This window comes from Heloderma suspectum, chromosome 6 (assembly GCF_057233095.1).
Source record: "Heloderma suspectum isolate Gila_16-S chromosome 6, 16-S_ref, whole genome shotgun sequence".
NCBI lineage: Eukaryota > Metazoa > Chordata > Lepidosauria > Squamata > Helodermatidae > Heloderma > Heloderma suspectum.
Window position 1 is genome coordinate 101,325,342 of NC_139463.1, and position 21,240 is coordinate 101,346,581.

Here is a 21,240-nt window from a genome sequence, read left to right on the forward strand (position 1 = left end):
TCATAAAGAGTCTTGTGGCACCTTGAAGACAAACAAATTTATTCTGGCATAAGCTTTTGTGGAGAACAGCCCACTTCATCGGATACATGAAATGTTATCAAGAGTTTCAGGTATATATTTACACTACAAATGTTGGGGGCAGGGGTTGGAATTGTAAACAGTGAGGTCAGAAGGAAATTAAATGCAGAAAGTAGTGACAGTGACAATCACATTATTAACAGTAGCCCTTCACAGTACTGTTTATAATTCCACACCACTCCCCCCGCCCCCACATATGTACTGTATATAACCTGAAACTCTCGCTAATACCCCATTTATCTGATGAAGTGGGCTATAGTCCACAAAAGCTTGTGCTGGAATAAATGTGTTAAGATCCCAGCATAAGACCCTTTGATGTTTTTGCTGCAATAGACTAACATGGCTACCCCTCTGTAAATGGTTACACAGGGAAAATGAGAGTCACCTAAGGCTGCCAAGTGTGGGGAAACTGGAGCCACCCAAATGGCAGAAAGTCAGACCCACCAAAGGAAGGGAAAACCAGAGCTACTCTGAGGGGTCTAGAATCATCACCGCCTCCTACGTTGGGCAAGCAGTTACAGTAGCTCTGGGAAGTCAGTATTCCCTAAGGCTGCCATTATGTTACAGCCAGAAGGGAGATGAGAGATGTTGCGTGTTATGGGGACAAGCTGTGGCGCAAAGGGGAAACTGCAAGGGGCACCAGTGAGGACAGGAAAGGGGAGGTCCCTTTTACCTGGATGTTGGCTAGTTCCACAGCATTCATGGACAAAACAGGCAGCGTTTCCAGCTTGTGTTCGCCTTCTGCTGGGTAGCGGTTTTTCTGTGCAGGGAAGAAAAATGGAGGGAATCAGGAAATTAAAGAATAAACAATAAGATGAAATGTTCTGTTATTTTTTCTAAGAATATTCCCCCCTCCCATTTTAAAAGAAATTCGTTTTTTCTTTCTTTTTGCAGGTGAATTTGTGCCTTCTTTCATAGGGAGGAAGGTCCCAACTCTAGCTATCTTCTAAATCTGAGCCCTTTCTAAATCTGGGCCAGAAGGCAAAAGGCAATGCCATTTCATTGACTACAAGCTACCCAAAGCTCCCAACCTTGGCAAGCCAAGTAGCTCAGTGGCAGAATGGCCGCTTTGTGTGTCAAAGGTCCTAGGTTCAATCCCCGGCATTTCCAGGTCGCAGGGATTCAGGTAGTGGATTTTTTGCAGAGCAGTTGCCCATTAGAGCAGAAGAGACGACACTGGAATTAAATGGACCAACGATCTGACTTGGTTACAAGCCAGCTTCCCACATTTCTGTCAAGGAGAATGTTGGACTCACAAAGTGGTTGAAGAGGTTCTTGGTGTCACTCAGCAGGTTTCTCGCCAGGTTGACGATGGAATCAAATTCAGCCCGGTGGTCGTTAGGCCTCGGTCGGGGCGCAGCCTGGAGTCCCTCACACAGACTCAGCAGCACCACTAAGACCTGACACAAACAGTCTGCAAAGAGAGAAAGAGCAAGAACGTTTAAAATTGTGGTAAGGTAGCAGTTCCCAAGCTTTTTGTATCAGTGGGCACATGGAATTTTGAGAGTGTGTCATGGGTGCTTTCAGAAAATGGCTGTCATGGAGGACAGGCTTGCCCATTCATAAAATGACTACCATGGTGGGCATGGCTGGTCACAGAACACTCATTTCCCAGAAGGCAAACTGGTGAGAGTGTAAGAAAAGTAACTTGGCCAAGAACCTAAGGACAAGGCAGAGGTGGGGTCTGACTCCAAAATGCAAAACCACTCCTTTGATCCCACGCAGAGATGGTGCTGGATGGCAGCACTTCACTTTGCAGCATGCCAGCCTCCTAGTTTAATTTGTTTTTTATTCTTAAGAAATAAAATACAAATCAAGAAAGGCAGACAGCCTAGCGGGTGCCCAGAGAAGTGCCTGTGGGCACCACGATGGAGACCCCAGTGTTAAGGTTTTCCTGTTTAAAATTGCTGTTCACTACCTTGATGGCTTTTTAGCAAATAAGGCCATATATAAATGTTAATAATAAATAAATAAATAAGAACATAGGTAGAAGAGGGAGATTGTAAGCCTGGTCTGCCAAGTGGGGTTGGGGTTGGGCTGGGGGGAAAGGCAAGGTGGAACTCCCTGCAAGTAGAAACTAGTTCAGCAGGGAACAGCCTTTCTCCCTCATGTGCTGAGTTTTGTTTTTAACATACAATGATTTTAACAGAGGCAGGGACAAAACGTCCCCTGCCAAAAACCAGCTGAGTTGATGGGGGCAAAAAAGATGAGAATGGAGATCTTTTTAACTTCACACATGGCAACTTGTGGTGGTGCCTGGGTCACTTTTTCAAAATGTCAAATGTGGCCGTGGGCCCAAAAAGGTTGCCTTACCCCTGACATACAATCAGTTTGTGTTTGTTTTTTAATGTGGGGAGGCATTTAAAAATGCTCTTCCCACAGGTAGCCTGAAGTGGGATACTCCATTCTACCATCTCATTCTGAGGCATGTGTATAGTATAGTCTAGCAGCTTTATGCCATTTTTGCCCCCTGAGGATATGGGCTCAAATCTTGTCCCACACTGTGCCTTTGTCAAGTGCAGCTGGTTCCCTGTCTTGGCCTCTTGCCCCCTTCCCTGTGGCATCCATCAAGCAGGAGGCCAGATGGATGGGCTTACTGGCTGTGGGCTAAAATGTCATTTCGCACACACATTTTCTTCTGCAATCCCACCACCCACTCTTTCTTCAAAGGGCCTTCTTTTTTCACTGGGTGAGAGAGAGGAAGTGTTGAGATTAATTCTTTAATTCTTTAATAATATTTTCTTGGGGTGTGTTTTCACTGCTTTGTTTCTAGGGCTATGGGTGGTCCGATTCCTGCGGTTAAAAACATGGGAAGTCCATGGTTCAAATGTCTTGGTACTCTTGATTGTGTTTATTCAGCCTCAGAAGAAACTCTGTGATGCTGTGGCATTATATTATTCCCATTTTACAGGTGAGGGACACCAAGGCTGGGCGACTGTGACTGGCCCTAGGCCACACAATGAAGAGGCGGAATTTCAACCCCTGGACCTTCTAGATCAGTGCCTAAACTTAACCACTTTCATACATGGCCATTCACGCTCCTCTGAGCAGAGGTGGCAGGAAGCATTCCGGTGTCTGAGGAAGAATGTCCTAACACCACAGCCCCCTGCATGGTGGTAAAATAATATATGCAATCATACATTAAATGGAAGAATCTGCTGCCCTGGAATGGCACCTGAACAACCTGCTGCATGCCTGCCTCTTGGCATAGTCGGCCCTCTCTCTAAACCCCTCTCTTGCCTTTGGTGTGAATGTTATTTGCACAGAACAGAAAGCCATTTAAAAAATCCAATGCAGGTTTTATGCATGCCTCGTAGGCATGGGGATGTGTGGTGTGGAACTACCCTGCACCTTTCGAGGGCATGAAACTGGGCTGGTTTGCATGTAGAGGGACTTTGGAGGGGAATAAGGAATGGCCCAAAGGTGCCCCTGTAAGACATCTGGCAGGGGTTCTGAGCATACGGCTGGTTGGCAGGCAGGATGGGGAAGGAGGGGTTGGTTGAGTTAGGGAATTCCTGCCCTGCGACAGAGTCATCCCGGCGCCTTTGCCGTGAGGTAAGGAAAAAAGAAGCCGCTGGTATTCGGAAATAGTGATGCTGTTGCAGGAGGGAGGGGTAAAGGAGGGGGTGAGTCAAGGTGTTTTCATGGAAAAGCCGTCCTGTGTTGTCTTAGAGAGCAAACTGCATATTTTCCCCTTGCCCAGGAGCTGGGGAATCAGTCTGGATTTCAAAGAAGGTTGGAGTTTGGATCCCCCCCCCTCCTGCCCCTACAACCGAAACTGTTCACCAATTCACGGGTGCAACCAAACAGGCCACTTTCGTTATGTGGGTGGATGTGAAACTATGGATCCCTTGTTGGATTTTTCCCAGAGCTGACTATTATGAAAGGGTTGCCAACTGTTTTTACCAGACCACGCTACTGCACCCTCAAAAGTAACAAGATCTTGCAGCAATCTTGCACATCTTCATGCTGTGAAAATCTTTGCCTAATTCCTGCATATGAAGCTGATGTTAAAAAGGAACAGGAGCAGGCCCAGGTAGGCCTTTTATGGAGAGTTGGCAAGCCTAGTCTGATACCATTATTCAGAACAACCTCTGAGCCTTACTTCATTCTGCCAATGTGTTTATGGCTATTTTCACACTCCAAGCTTAAAATGGTTATTTTCTCTTCTCTATTTCCTGCACTGTAATTCTAATACAGTACCAACCTGGATAGAACACACACCTGATTTCAAAACGGCTTGTCGGTTTTTTTGCTGTCCCATATCAGCAATATTCACATGCACACAGAAATAAAAGGACTCAAAGGGGCAAAAGCCCTAGCTGTGGTTTGCAATCTGACGCACACTTATTTGGAAGTAAGTCTTATTGAACTCAAGTGGGATTTACTTCAGAGTAAACATGCACAGCCTGGCACTGCAGACAATGAACGGCTACTTGGCATCCTTACATGAGTTGTTCTGCAGAGCGTGTCTACTTATTCTTGGTTAATTCATCCATTCAGCAAGATAGCTGACTTAAAACCACTCCCCTCATTCTAGTCCACAGGCAGGAATCCCACAAAAGGTGCCTCCAGATGAGGCTTTTGTTGTGCAATCACCCTGCCACATCCATGGAATTTTAGGGAGGGGCCAGTATCCCTCTAGATGTTGTCATCTTCCATTTGTAACCCTCCAGTGCTTTCCCACTGCTTCTTCCCTCTTTTTTCTTTCCACAAAAAATAGGGCGCAATCCTATGGGGATAAGAGGCAACCGCCTATACAATGCAGGGCTGGAGAAGCACAACGGGGATCATCTGCCCTGCACTTCTCCTGCCCTGCATTCGCGACTAGACAGCCGATTTCGGCTGTCTAGCTGCAGGAAGTCGGAGTGGGGGTGGCAGCGGCTGGACGACACGCAGGATGTATCATACCGACATTTCTGCCCGCCCCGCCCTGCCCTGCCCCCAGGAACGCCCCTTTTATGCTGCTCCACGCTGCTCTTATGAGCGCGGAGCGTGGGCTGTTCTGCACTGCCTCTGAGGCAGCGCAGGAGGAGGGGAAGGTTGGTTCTCAGGGAACGGACCTCGGAGTGTGGGCCCCACGGTCGGTTCCTGGAAAGTGACGTATCCTATGGCCGTCTCGCCGCTGACTAGCGGCCATAGGCTTGCTCCCTAAGGAGCAAAAGATAGAATAGCTGCACAATGCCTTTTGACTGGTAGTGCTTAGAAGGGCAGGTGTCAAGGGCCCACAATCCAACAGGGGCCCCCTGGCAAGAGCTCCTCCTCTTCACCTGCCTCTTGCTCTGGTTCAAATAACAGTAGAGGGGAGGAGGGGGAGGAGGAGGAGCAGATGCCACTGGCTACCTGCTCACTGGCTCTCTGCCTGCCTGCCTGCCAAGCAAGCAAGTGGTAGCAGTGATGAAAAGGAGGATGCGGAGCAAGAGCAGCTGGTGACAATGGCAGTGAGTAGTAGACTCACTGAGGGAGAGGCCCATTGAGGGTGTCTTCCCCAAGGGCCCTCCAAAACCTGTAATTGGCACTGACACTAGGGGCTGTCCGTCCGGAAGCACTACGGAAGCGTCCACTTTAAACCTTGTCTCTGCCATAAATGCCATAGGTGGCCACAACACCGCTTACCCCCGTCAGCAGCATGGAGATAATACTATGGGTCTACCTTGGAAGACTGTAAAAAAGATTGCAACATAAGAATATCTGTGGAGTACTTCAAACTCAGCAAAATCCTATGCATATCTACTCAGAACTCAGTCCCACTGAGTTCAACGGGGTTTACTCGCAGGTACGTGGGTATACGATTGCATCCCAAAGCACCATACAAATCCAAAGCATTATTATAACAACTTCTATGGACTGATTTTGTATGGCCACCCAAAATATACAAACGTTTGCTTAGGCACATGCTTAGGTTTGAGATCGCTGCTAGAGAATCCCATCCCCACATGCACTGTACCATCCTCTTCCAATACCCCAACTTGACTAAACTTGCCCTAGAAGGAAAAGGCCCCAAGTGTAACTCTAGGCCCCAATATCCCAAGTATTTTCCCCCATGGTGTTGCATTGTAGAGGTCGTGCCTGGCAGAATTCTCCTTTCTGTTTAACACTTAAAGGTACCAGCAATTCTGCAAATCATACAAAGAAGGCTGTAAGGGCTGCCAAGAGTAAGGCAGCTAGCAGGACAGGCAAGAATTTAACTGGTGAAGTTATTCCTAGCATACAGATATAATGATGGGGGGGGGGGAGGAATCCTTCATCTGCCAAATTTCTGTCGACCATGTACCCTTAAAGACTCAGGAGTCCTGCTAGAAAAGAGTTGACAACCCCAACTATAAAAGAAAGAGTGCTTTTGAACATGCACAGAGTGCTTTTCCTTCACTACTGAGGAAGAGGAGGCAACTCACATGCAGCTGGCATTAGGAAAGGTGTCTCACTCAAAGTGTGTACGAGGCTCTAGGCAGGTTTAAAGCACCTTTCTTTTTGTATAAACAACGCTGTCAGAATTCCTTCTCCATCTTCCCTCCTGCCCCCTACCAGTCTGCTATTCATTGTCCCCTGATCTAGAGTGGTAGCTCAGTGGCAGAGCACATGACTGGCATGCCAAAGACGCCAAGCTCAGTCCTGGGCACCCTTAATTAAAAAGGGTCCTGGCTATCTGTGACCTGTGAACTTCTGCAATTCAGAGTTATGGACAGGCAGCAAAGGACACTGCTTTATACAGAGTAAGACTATTTATCCATCTAGGCCAGTACTGTCGGACTACAACTGTACTGGCTGGAGATAATGGGAGTTGTAGTCCAACAAATCTGAATGCAGTGGGCTGGATTGGGCTGGCGGCAGCAGCTCTCCACAGTCTCTTCCACATCACCTCCTTTCCGCTCCTTTCTGTTAACGGGAGATGCTGGAGATTTTGAACCTGGGACCTCCTACACACAAAGACTGTACCGTGGTCCTGCCCCGGTGTCGGGCTAGATGGACCGCTGGTGCGACTCGGTGTAGCGCAGCTTTGAACATTCGTTTGCTTCTGCCACAAAGGCGCCTTTCCTTGACCCCCAACATGGCCAGTGCTGACAGGCACTGTGGCCACCGTGAAAGGCAGGAAGGAAGGGAGAAATGGAGGCAAACGAGTAGTCATTATACTGGGAACAGCAGATGGAATGAAAGCAAAGTGTGTAGCATTGGGCATAATCACAGCAGTGGAATGCTACATACGTCTATCGGGAGGCCAGTTGACATAATAATTCAGTTCTAGGCGGGTTGAATGTGGAATGAGGCTGTGGTTTCCCCATATGCACACGCTGCCTCCCCCTGCTCCCCAGCCCCCTCCCTCAGGCCTTGGACTAATCCAGCAAGACAGCCCCTCTTTCCTTATCATGTTTTCTTACGTCACCATGTTTACCCCATGTGCTGTAACTGCTTTTCTTCGTATGTCATGGCTTGGCTAGCGATCTGATTGGAGGCGGATTGGACACATTAAGCTTTATTTTAATCTGTCTTGGTTTAATTGTTAAGAAAGGCAAGATAAAAGGACTTTAGAACAATTAGACACTCAGGAGGAAAGAGGTAATAGGGTAAATTCATCCAAGGACCCGGTCCGTTTGTGTTTACTCTGCAAGCTCAGAAGTCAGGAGGCCGGAGAAGGCTTCTCGCACCCACGACCTCGTAAAGCACTGAGACTGGGACTTTGTTAAACAGCCTTTCCTCAGCCAACTCTGCCATTAAAACCACTGACCCCTGAACTGCTCCAGCTTCTCTTGTGAGCAAGCGGAGCCAAAAGATCAATGGAGGTGACACACAGCGTTAAATCCACCAGGTGATATGTTCCCAGGAGATTCATGCATAAATGTTGTTATGGATATGTCTGATGATCAATAGGTAGGACGCACATGGAGGGGGACATGGAAAAAAGGATGGTTGGATAAATGGGCAGGACAGAAGGGCAGAAAAAGGTTTATTCAGACAGGTGGATGGATAGGTACAGTGAAAGAGGGCGGATGGAGGATGGACAAATGCAGTGCAATGGGTAGATGGCCAGGCAGCTTGTATACTAGGTGAGATGGACTGATGGACAGATGAATACAGGGCTGGCGTCAAGGGTAGGCACAGCCAGGCACCTGCCAAGGGCACACAGCTCAGCAGGGCCCACTGACCAGAGCCCCTGGACTTGCTCCTCCTCTGCACCATTGCAAAGCGCTTGTTCACCCGCCTCCTGCTCTGGCTCAGACAACAGCAGTGGTGAGAAGGAGCAGCAGCCTGGCTCTCTGCCTGTCAAGCAAACAAGTGGTCGCAATGATGAGAAAGAGGAGGAGGGGCAAGAGCAGCTGGGGACAATGGTGGCGAGAAGACCAAGGAGGGAGGGGCCCCATTGAAGGTGTCTTGCCCAAGGGCCCTAAAAATTTGGAGCTGGCACTAGATGAATAAATAGAGCTGCTTTGCATATCACGTGGTGGCAAATGCAGATTTTCCAACCTAGCTTTACATGTGGTTTGTAGCCACAGCCAATCACAGCTCCCTGGAGCAGAAGACCACTAAAGGCGATTGCAAAGGTATTCCTGCTGCATGCAAGATTACATTTTTAGGAGGACACATACAATTTTCTAGGTGTTCACCTAGAAATGTAATGTTGGTGGCTCTTAAACCTGACACACAGATGGAGGAAGGGATGGGTAGATCAGAGTTTAGTATCTACCTGGCAGCTTCTCCTACGTCCATTTGTGGTGAATTAGGTCCAAACTGGAAGTTCTGAACAAGTTCCCAGGAAAACAAGATACCATGTGGCAGCCTTCCCCAACCTGGTGCCCTGCAAATGTGTGGGAACTTCCACAATCCCCCAGCCAGCTATGCTGAGAGTTGTAGTCCAGGACAACTGCAGGGTACCAGGTTAGCAAAGGCTGCAATGGGGCATTGGACAGGTAGCTTGTACAAACTGCTGCGCTTGTGTGGAACCTTTGTAGCTGTATCTATCTGCAATGAAGATGGGCAGAAGACTGGCACAGACTGAAGACCCACAGGCATGGGGGGGCAGGGCTGGAGGGATGTGTGGCATGAGTCCATCAAAAAGAAAGAATGGTAAGGTGTCCACAGACAGCAGTGCATAGGGTGGAAGGAAAGGGTGAATAGGTAGGCAGACAGAAGTATGCAATACGGAGAGATTAACAGACAGTACTGTGTGTGCCTATAAAGAGGAAGGAAGGAAGTGATGGAAGGAGAGAGAGAGAGAGAGAGATTTTAAATTGATATTATGGATAGGTGGGTGAGTAGTCGAATTGATCAATACGGATGGCAGTGATGAAATCAAGATTTGCTGGAAATCCTGCCCTCAAATTCTTCCCAGCCAGAACAGAGACAAGGATTGAGCTGCGAGAGACAGAACAAGCCGGCGTCGCATGGCGCACCATGGAGTCCCCCAGGGGGGCAGTTGGTTTCACAGCTCTGGGATTTATGGGCCTGGCTTGGCAGGACGAAGTCTTGTAAAGTAGCTCAAAGAAGGAGCGAGGGAAGGTGTGAGATGCAGTGAGTTAGTGCAGCGGACGACACACACAAACACATCCACGCACACCAATTGTGTGGGCAACAACCACTCAAACACACCTTGCCTCCAGCAATGACCACACAGCTACATGCTCAAGTGTGCACTAGATACAGCAAGACATACAATACAAATTCAGCAACAAGCACAGACATACAAGCAGGCAAACCCATTCCCCCAAATGACACACAGATGCAGAGAGAAAAATACACCGAAGCACAGGCACATACATAGAGATAGCCAGCGATACAGCAATATGCCAGTAGCCAGACACACAACTGCAGCGGAAATGGTTTTTCTCTTGAGTGATGCAAACACATTCGTAACACACAAAGTGGCTTTTTGCCATGGCAGCTACAGCAATATAATCTGAATTAAAGTTGTTCCTTATGTATCCCTATCTTCCTGCTAACTATGATGTGGGGCTTGACATTTTAAACTTTATATTACTGTCCTAGATCTGTTGCAGTGTGTATTTGTCACAGCTTTAGGCTAGAACAATAGACTTTAAAAATCTATTTATACAGAGGCTACCTAGCATTGGCAAGCAGCTACTCAGAAGTCATGCACAACTGCCCGCTTGTAGCTCACCCTCCTACAACTGTATGAGGTGCATGCAGCTGGACGAAAGAGGCACACACAGAAATGACAACTTTGTGTACACATTGGCACTCATATTTACCAAAGTCCAGGTCTAAAATTTTAAAACTACAGTAGATGTGGATATCAGGTGAATAAACACAAATACACACTTAGTAATTCCCCCACCCTCATCCCGGTGTCTCTATCAAACATGCAGTCTGGCACATCAAGAGTTAAGCTCCTCATTCTCACCACACAGGGGCTGTATGTAATGCAGTTCAGGTCAACTCTCAACTCAAAGGCACTTTAGTTTAAAGTCTGTAACTGTTGCCAAGAAACATATGGAAAGGGCAGATCCTAAACCTATCAGTCAGAAAGAGAGGAAAGCAGCCAGAAAGAAACGGGGTGACATCTTTTATTGATTTCCAGAGGGGTAGCCATGTTAGTCTATTGCAGAAAAAGCAGCAAAGGATCTTGTAGCACTTTGAGCTTTTGAGCAGCCTGGTTCTCTTCATGTGGCTATACAAAGGACAACATATTTTGAAGTTCTCTAGGAAAATACACTAAGTGAAGCACAAATGTGGGAGGTTTTCAATGGCATGTTAAAATCATGGGTTTTGTTCATGTGACAGGCAGAGGGCAGCAGATTTTGGGTGCTTCCAGATGGACCTAGTGCTATCCATACAAAGATATTGTGCAGCAATTCTGTCTTTTCTTGCTTAATGGACTTTTTGTGGGAAGAAAAAAGATTGAAGGATTGGTGGGGAAACATGGGGGGGGGGTTACAAGTGGAAGACAACGAAGCCTGCCACTATCCCATTAAATTCCACGAATGAGGCAGGACAATTGCACGATAAAAGGCTTCATCCGAAAGTGCCCTTTGTCTGGCTTTCTCTTCCTCTGTTGTTGTTGAAAACAACACTTAAAAATATTTTTTAATTGCCTTCATGATGGCGATGGGGAAGAACCTACAAGAGGGTGCTAAGCATGTACACCTTCTGCAGGTTTTCTAGAGCTGCTACTTGAGGGCGACACCATCTTGGACAGAAGATGTAGCCATCCTAGTGCAATCACCCCAGAACGCTTGGGGACACTCCCTGCACCCTGTCCTCTGTGCTTCTGGAGAGAAAGGAGGAGAAAGTGTGCATGCGCCGTGGAGAGTGCAGGAAGAGGCTAACAGGGTGGGGTGAAGAGGACAGACCAGTAAACAACAGTGGTGTAGTGGTAAATTTTGAAGTGCAGGCACCCATCATGACCAAAGCTACGCCTTCAAGGACAGTTCGGAAACTCGGAAACGCAGGCAGCTGTGTTGATGCATCTCTCTCCCCATTATTATATGTGTCTTTTGTAGGTCTTTTGTAAAGCTAGTGGGTCTTAATTATCCATTTCACACCAAGCCACCCCATAAAATACTTTGAATTACAAAACGGATGGCTCACAACAATATAGTGTTGCTGGGGAAAATCCATTTTCCAGCCAGCTAGTGTGAGGACTGCAGCAAAGCTCAGAAGGAACAGGAAAGCTTTGAACCTATGAGCCCTGGCTCCACCACACCACTGGTAAAGAACCATTCAAGTCAGCCCTGTGTGGCTGCTATACAAAAAAGAAAGTAGCCTTTTCTCTCTTTCTCACCCTGAAAGGAATTTGGAACCACTTGTTCTCTTATAGCCCTGCTATTAGGTAGAGGAAGGGGACTGCCTTAGGTAGCTGATTTTGGGGTGTCACGAGAGGGCAGCAAATGGTTAGCTAATTAATTCTTGTTGTGATTTTACTGCCAAGACAGGGGAGTGGAGCTTGTGGGATTTTCGGCCTTAGGTGCATGCCAACTTTGGGTATTACATGAACCTCGACTGGGGTAGGCTGGGGCAGTGTTAGAGTGCCATTTTTGCCTAGGCAGCAAAATGTCTTGGGCCAGCCCCTGCTATTATCACACATGTATTTCACACTTCTTTGTCACTTGAGGCTCAGGTGGCCTCAGTGGCATGGAGTGTCTTCTACCAACTTCGGTTGGTGGCCCAGCTATGCCCCTATCTGGACAGAGGTAGCCTGGCTTCAGTTGTCTATGCTCTGGTAATCTCCAAGTTAGATTACTGCAATGCACTCTACGTGGGGCTGCCTTTGAAGACAGTTCAGAAACTGCAGCTCATGCAAAATGCGACAGCCAGACTGATAACAGGGACCAGAAGGTCCGAACATATAAGACCAACTCTGGCCCGCTTGCACTGGCTGCCTGTATGTTTTCAAGCCCGATTCAAGGTGCTGGTAACCTATAAAGGCTTACATGGCTTGGGACCGCAATACCTGACGGCGTGCCTCTCCCGACACGAACCTACCTGTATACTATGCTCAACATCTAAGGCCCTCCTCCGGCTGCCTACACCAAGGGAAGCTTGGAAGACAGCGAGAAGGGAGAGGGCCTTTTCGGTGGTGGCCCCCAAATTCTGGAATGATCTCCCTGACAAGGCCCGCCAGGCACCAATGTTATCTTTTCAGCACCAGGTTAAGACCTTTCTCTTCTCCCAGGCATTTGGCAGTATATGAAAAATGTTTAATTGATCCTGGAATGTCTTATGGTTATGGTTGTTTGTTTTTGAGATTATTTCCTTTTAGTTGTTTTAGATATATGTTTCTTTTGTGTATATTGTCTGTTCATGTGTTTTTATGTAAATAGTTTTTAATCTCTGTATATTGTATTTTTAATGTTTTTAATCTCTGTAAACTGCCCAAAGAGCACCAGCTATTGGGCGATATAGAAATGTAAATAATAATAATAATGATGATGATGATGATGATGATAATATCTAGGGCTGGTCTACACACGTAGCAGGAGGTGGCATCATTGAGGTGGCAGAACATTGAGGTGGCACCACTTCAGACTACAGGTAGGGAATCACATTTGTGAAGACTGCTATACCAAAACAGAGTTTCCCTGTAAGTAGAAAACTAGCTCTGCAGGGAGAGGGCTAGGCAAAAACCACTTTTCCTGGAGGTGTTAGTTTTCTACTTGCAGGGAGCTTTCCAAACTTTCCAGGGAGGAGCATTCAAAAACAGTACATGCCGTCTTAAGTGGTGTAGTCCACTCTACCACTCAGATGTTCTACCATCTCCTTAGGCTGCCATGTGTAGACCAGGTCAAGATTTTCTACAAAGCCCAGATTCTGCCTTGAGATGCAAGCAAACAAAGGTGGATTGCATTAAGGTTTTATGTTGCTGGGGTGTGAGGAGGGGGGCAAAGGAGAGAAGGTTGCAGTTTTCATGCTGTCATGGCTGATACAAATTAGCACAGATGATCTGAAAAACTGAACCATGAGAGTGGATTAAAATGAAGTAAAGCAAGTACGATATGGTAACTTTGCACCACTGATTTTACAGCAAAACTCAAATTTTGCTGTCAAATCAGCAAAATCCTGCCCCTAGCATGTGTGTTCCTGGGGGAGGGGTGGGGTGGAGGGAATGCGCCACTTAAGGCAATTTGTGGCACAGAAATGACCATTTTAAAGGCAGCCACTAGGGGGTGCTAGCTGATGCCCTGCCTAGATCTGATGGCGAATCACAGTTGGACAAAGACAACATTTTCTGGCCAATTTGTTAGCCACCCTGTGTCTCCTTATGATGAAGAGTGCAATATAAATACGAATAAATAAAATAAAATAATTTGGTGCTTAAAAATGTATTAGTTGCTGGTGGTGGTGTGTGTCCGTGTTTAATTGTAATGTGTATGTTCATGTTTTTGTAATATTGTAAGCCACCTTGTGAGGGCAGTATGCTGTGAAAGTTGGCTTAAAAATCTTTTGACTAAATACATAAATAAAAATAACAAATAGCATATCAGAAACTGGCCAAGTCATTGAGACTGGCCATTGAGAACACTTCCCTGCTACCCAGGATGATAAATTATTTTCACTAATTGCTAGATCATCCCTATTCCATTATGAACAGCTCCAGCATTTCCCTTTCACTCTGGACCTGATGGGGATCCTGGCTCCAGGGCCCTCTCCTTGGGCAGCCCATTAGAAGGTCAGCCCAAGGCAGTTTGGTGTCTGAGGCAGAAAATCCAAATGGTATAAACACACAAAAGAACCACAGTCCCCCCAAGAATAGAAGATGTGTCATATATGATCCATATTTGATGCTATGACAAAGTACACTGTTAAATTCACTTTGTTATTCTGAGATGCCATTCCATCACCTTAGCACACCAAAAATCAGTTTTTATATCCCCCAAACCTACTGCCTGAAACTATCACCTCATTCTACCTCATTGCAGGGCTATTTAATTACTTAATTTTCCTCCCTGCTATTAAAAAAAAGTAGCATCGTTTTTCTCATCTGTTTGGCTATAATTCTGTTCTTGGTTTGTCTCGCTTTGCAAGATCTGATGTCTGATGTCGACTCTCCATAAAGAACGGTTTGTACCCCGCAATCAAGTTTTCCCGTCATCTCCAAACATTACTTAATGTTTATAGAGCATGTTTAATGCACAAATCACTTCACAGTCCTTAGATCATCCATTTGGGAACAATCCTCTGCGGTAACAGTCACCTTACCTACCTCCCAGGGTTGTTGTGAGGCTAAATGAGATCAGGATTGTAAAACCACCATGCTCACTAAAAATATCTATAAATATTCAGTAACCATGGCTGGGTACAGACAGCTGGTGCCAGAAAAAGAGAAATATAGATTAGGTACGTTGTATTTCTTTTGGATCAGGATTGGGTGTTTTTGTTTTGCCTTGGTGCTGGAGTATGAAAGCTTATGAGCTGCAAAGAATTCTTCACCCATTTGATTAAGACTTCTGTGCAAGTTGAAAGCTTGCACACTCCAACACCGAGAGCAGAAAAGACTGAGGGAAAACCAAAGAAACTAGGAATATTTATCATACAGATAAAATTAAGGCTGCAATTATACGCACACTTTCCTGAGAGTAAGTCCCACTGAATACAGTAGAACTTGCTTCCGAATGAACATGCATAGGGTTGTGTTGTAATAACAATCCATGCAAATTCCATATATCTCAGAAGGATCCGAGCGGGAAAATGGGTGATGGGGGAGGATCTATTTCTGTTTGCCAAGAACAGTGCAAGAAGCCACAGGTTTAAAACCACAGGAACGAAGGTCTCAGGTATGTCATTAGGGACATTTTTCTAACAATAAGAACACTTTGGGTCAGACAAGATAAGATATACCACCCTCATGCAACCTGTAAAGGATGTAGGAGAAAGAGGAGAAACCACCCTGAAGGAAATGCAGTGTGTAGTTGCATATCTTTGCATGTATCTGCAGTTTTCTCCCATATTACTTTTAGTGATAAAGCGCTGCACTTTTTTACAGACACTCTTCCATAGGGAATGAAGTGCTGCAGTCCTTCTCTGCTTTGTCCTTAGGCTGCAAAGAAAGGTTGTTGTGAATATCCCATAATTCCTTACGGGTGCAATCCAATGCATATTGGCTGGGAAATGCTGGGAGTTGTAGGACTTTTTTCTGTCTAAACGTGCATAGGATTGCATCCTAAAACAATGAAAGAAGGATCTGCCTTTTCAAAGATCACTCTACCCAACTATTTCTGCTCAGGAGGACAGAAGTAGCTACACTGGGCTCCTAAACCATTTGCCGGTTCCTCTGCCTGGATTTAACAGCAGTCATCCACAGCTGGAATTTCCAGCAGTAACTTGATGCTGAAGTAGTACTGGTTGAGTGCATGGTAGTCAGAGCACATCCCACACTTAATTTCACCAGTAACAAAGGGCCAATTGTGAACCCACCCGAAATAGCAGGATATTTTTTAACTTTACAAAATGGCACCCATTGGGGGAGGAGGATCTTTGTGTCATCACTGCAGTGATGTCACAGACGGCACCCAACAGGAGCTTGCAATACTGGCACAACTATGATCCAGACAACCATAACCACTAGTGATGTTGCAGGTCAGGAAATAGCATTTTGCTGCAATCCTAAACATACACTTACCAGAGAGTAAGCCCAACTGAACACAGCAAGACTTACTGGGTAAACATGCATAGGATTGGGCTAGAAGTCCAGTATTTTCAACATTCCAAGCTGAGAGCAAGGAGAATGCAATTTCCAGTTTCCAAGACTGAAGAATGTGGAGTTGTGGTCAGGTGGGACTGAAGTCTGCATAAACTGATGCACAAAAAAAGTGATGTTTTCAGAGCTCTTCCACATTTAGCCATGGATATTGGTGGGAGATGTATCTGTGCTGAGGGTTCTTTATAAGAATGAGTTTGCAGCAGTCCCACTTTGGGAGATTAAGAAACTGCCTTATATCAAAGTAGGAAGCTACAGATCTAACTGCTAGCCCATCGATCCAACTTAGCCCAGAACTGCCTACTCTGACTGGCAGTGGCTCCCAGGATCTCAGGCTGATGTCATTCCCATCATCTATTGCCTGAAGTTCTTTTAACTGGAGATGCCAGGGGCTGAAACTGGGACCTTCTGCCTTCAAAGCGTGTGTTCTGCTCCCAAGCTATGGTCCCTCCCTATCTACCTTGAGCCTAAATGCATAGTTCTGAAGTCAATGTTATCACAATAGTTGGGATTCCAAGGGAGTTGGCACACGTGTGTGTTTATCGGTTGATGGGTGCAGTATTCCCTTGAATGTGTGAATTAGCCATCACAGATCAAACAGGCACAACGTTTCAATTGTCTCCTCTTTTTCAATGGAGTCACGTTTCAGCTTAATGGTGAGAAGTCTCGTTCATTTTCATAGGATTCACTTCCAAATGGGTATTCTTCGCGTTGCAGCCTTTGCCCCACGAATTTCAAGAGGAGGACTAAGAATAGGCATTATGGCTGCAATCCTGTGCACACAGACCTGGGAGTAAGGCCCTTTGAACATAGTGAGGTTTACTGCCAACTAAATATGCATAGTATTGTGCTGCAAATCTCTCCCACCAAAATCGATGGAGCTTAAAAATGCTTAAACTTTGGCTGAATCATGTTGAGTGAATATTTTTTTATCTGTTACCTCAATCCCTTCCATCATTTTAAAAACCACTATCAAACAACACACCATTTTTCGTAACCCAACAAACACCATACTGCTTATGCATATTGCTTTTCTTCATGAGGGAAAAAATTGCTGCATGGATCACTCCTTGCATGTATGAAGACAACATCAGATCACAGATATAAATGCTATGGGCAGCATTTTCATATGACCTTAAACAATATTTTTGACAAAGCCAATTCACACATTCAGTCATCAAGTGTACAGTAACCAAGCCATGGACATGCACGTGTGAACCAGTCTAGTGTGCTTAGGACGGTGGAGTTAGTGTCCATCCTGTTACTCTGGTTCTATGTATCCCAAGGGGGCCTTTATAAATCTAAGGAAGTCTTATTTCATGAAACGGAAATGGTCTAAAACAAAGCGCAAACATTTAGGATTTGTCCAGAGGGCAGCTGTAAAATACCTTTCCATTCCTAACCAGTAAGGTGTGTATCATTCTCATGGGTCTTAAGAAGGGCAAATGAGGGGGAAAGCAAGGCAAGAAGGGACAACTTTAAAAACTAGCTTCAAAGGAGGGGTGATCCTGCTAAACAGGGCCAATCCAAGTGTGCAAAGGAGAATGGAGAAGAGAAAGCAAGAGTGTTGTATTGTCTAGCACACATGCACAGCAAATACCACTTCCTCATTTCCAGTGTAGCAAAGTGGCTAAAAGGTGTGCTAGTTTAAGTCCCCAGTTCAAATTTCACCTCAGCCACAATCTCATTAGGTGGCCTGAGGAAAACTTCTCAGCCTCAGTGCTGCCACTCACCCACCCCTATCTGCAATATGAGGGAAATAATACCAGCCTACCTTACAGGACTGTTGTATGGATTTCTGAGAAAGGGGCTATATAAATGATATTATCATCATTATTATATGGTGCTTTACAGAGTAACAACAGAAGCACAGGTCTCTGTCTCAAGTAGTTCGCAATCTAAAATGCCTCATAAAAGCTCAGTGTTATTCCCTTCTACCTCTGTTCAGAGTCTGTTCCTGTAATTTCCCAAATATCTGAATGGCTCTATGGTTGGCTAGATGTGTAAGTACAGTGTTAAAAATCGATACCTGTGAGTTATCATTTGATGCCGCATGCATCAGACAATGAATATGGCATGTGTAAATTGGTCCCAGGCTACATCAAACTCCAGACTGGTCTGTAGGGCCAACCCAAGACATTTTGGAGCCTGAACCGTGCCCAAATCAAGATGTACAGCACCCAATGACAGCCAAGTTAATCAGGCATCTGAGGCAGAAACTCCCCCAAATGCCTCTCCCCCTCTCCATCAGTAACAATACAACCATTAAGGGTGCCTCCAGACAAGGCATTTATTGCACCACCATGGAATTTTATGGAGGGTTCAAATGTCATCATCCAGTGCCAGCCCCAGGTTTTTGAGGGCCCTTGGGCAAGGCACCCTCAACGGGCCCCTCCTTCAGTGAGTCTGCCTTCTCACTGCCATTGCCACCAGCTGCTATTACTCTTCCTCCTTTTTTCATTGTTGCTCTTACTTGTTTGCTTGACAGTCAGAGAGCAAGCAGGCAGTGACGTCTCCTCCTCTTCCTTCTCCTCCTCAACACTGTTATCTGGGCCAGAGCGTTAGGAAGGTGAACAAGTAGGTTGTAATGGTGAAGAGGAGGAGCAACTCCAGGTAGCTGTCGTAAGTGGGCCCCTGCTGAAGGGTGAGCCCTCAGCAGGTGCCCGACTATGCCATCCCTTGACACCAGCCCTATTGTCATCTCCCATTTGTAACTTCGTCCATCTTTTTTCTCACTGCAGAAAATCTGTTAATAAGAGAAAGCTGGAAGAGCTGCATAATGCCTGTTGATTGGTAGCACTCTGTCTGGAAGCAACCTAAATAACGAACAACTTATTGTCCTTTCAGGACATCCAAAAACAGCTGCCTGAGGTGGCTGCCTCACTCTGCCTAATCGTAGGGCCGACCCTGCTTCTATGCCTAAAGAAGACAGGATCCTTATGCATTTGTGTGAAGAGCTCAGCAATGGAAGCCGTGTTGTGGTAAGTAGAAATGCAGAAGCAAGTGAGCTGGTTTTGGCAAGGGAGGTAGAACTTCTGGAGAGAAGGGAGAAATCTCCTGCAATGGAGAGATGAGTTAACAGAAAATATGGCTACCTGGAGTGTGGAAGAATTTATCACATAATTTTGCCCAATACAAGGATGCATATATGGGATTATTCCCATTTTATTCTCACAATAAGTGAGGCTAGGTTAGGTTAAGAGATGACTTGCTCAGGCTTTAAGCCTTAAAGTAGGGATGTAAATCCTGTTCTCACCAAACTAAATGGCAAACATTGGTTTGAGGGCCTATTCAGCCGTGCAGTGAAAGGGGTCTAGGGTGAGCCATATTTGTGATGCAGGGGTGGGGGGACAGAGAGAGAAAACTTAACTACAGAGCAACAACAAGGGGATCTGGCTCCTTTTTCTTCATACTGAAATCTTACCAATAATACTAATTTGTAATAATATTAACTATTAAACACTCCCCCCCCCCCGGCAAAATGCGCATTAACATATTAACTGTGGTCTTTCCCCCACTGCCTTTGGTCTTTTGTTCCCCTGTATCCTCTTGGACATGCATCTCGGCCTTAAAGCCCCCTACTTAGAAATAATCCTACACCTTTGTTATTTCCAGGTAAAATGTTTTATCAGGGCTGCATTCCTATTCATGCTTACCTTGGACTCAGTTAAGACGTAGTTCTGAGCAAACATCCATGGAAAAAAGACCACAAGATCCTGATGCTGAATAATGAGTCCTTGGGAGACAGGGACAGTCCAACCCACCCCATCTATAAAGGTATATTTTGGAGAGACAGAGAAAGGAAATACATATGCAAAGCCCAAATCCTCCCCACCCCCCAGGTACCAGAGCTACTTGAAAGAAAAAGAGCACTGGGTAGTGGATGAGATATAGGCATAAAGATTATTTAGCCAAAATAAAGACAATTCAGCCAAAATTAAGCCCACTTGTCCCATCAGTGGGAGTGCTTAATTCTCCCCCATTAAGATGATTAAGAAGCAACAAAGGTAACCAGAGCATGTGCACCAAAGTGGAAACTGGCAGGAGAAAGGCAGCTGTGCTTGCTGGCAAAGAAAGTACACAGCTAGAGGTATACAAGTATTTAGATCGGCAAGGTACAGATTGATTCATGCTTAATAATTATATCACACTTCCCCTATCCCCAGTACCAGAAAGATAAATGTACATCCTAACTAATAAAGACTAAGAAAGTTCTGTCTATCAGCAAGTCTAGGATAAGGAAAACATCTGTGTAATCTAAGACAAAAATTGACTGCCCCACAAAAAGCAATAAACCTGAATTTATGAGACCATAAATCCTGCAAAGTCAACAGGGAACAGGGTACATACGTTATCTATCAATATATACATTTTGAGATATATAGTGCTGTCAAGACAGGAGTTTTCAACAAGTCAATGGCAAATCAAATTAAAGAACACATATTGCCAAAACATTGAGAGAGAGAGAGAGACAGAGAGAGAGAGAGAGACAGAGAGAAACTTACTTTTCATGATTTGGAGAAGATCTGAGGTTTTCTTTTCCCTGAGTTTAAATTTCCCCCTTTGAGGGAGGGGGGGTGGAATGGAAAAAAAAGTCCTCTTTGGTTTTAGTTTGGTGTTATTCTTGTAGGGTTTTAATTTGGAATTTGCTTGCTTTGTGGGGGTGTTCCTTAAAAAAGTTATCTTTGGGTTGCAAACGTCTTCCACACCACACCTGTTCTCTGCTTTTACAAAAGGTTCTGACGTTTGAGGTAGATGAGTTCACACACACACTCGCAAAAACTTGCAAGATGACAATTGCCTCTCCAATAGATAAATAAATAGATAAATAAATAAATAGGTAGATAAATAAATAAATAACAATAAAATGCAACAGGCTCAACCAATTTAAAAAAATCTATAATCTCCCAGATTGCCTCTTGTCCAGTTCAAAAAGTGTCTTTAAAAAAAAAAAAGGTACTGGGAGAACACAAATTTAATTTTTTAAAAAATCACTCAGAGCAGCTTTTAACTGT

At 45.4% G+C, this 21,240-nt stretch overlaps 1 protein-coding gene across 1 annotated transcript in view; it reads right to left on the reverse strand.

Moving 5' to 3' along the window:
- The window catches only part of IL11 (interleukin 11), a 33,106-nt gene that overhangs the window by 1,000 nt on the left and 10,866 nt on the right, over positions 1 to 21,240 (reverse strand). Inside the window, exons 5-8 of the mRNA XM_084807770.1 lie at positions 11,203 to 11,299; positions 9,465 to 9,548; positions 1,335 to 1,492; positions 752 to 838 (exon numbers count right to left, since the gene is read on the reverse strand). Coding sequence (XP_084663896.1) covers positions 752 to 838; positions 1,335 to 1,492; positions 9,465 to 9,548; positions 11,203 to 11,299 — 426 coding nt within the window. The remainder of the gene's footprint in view (positions 1 to 751; positions 839 to 1,334; positions 1,493 to 9,464; positions 9,549 to 11,202; positions 11,300 to 21,240) is intronic.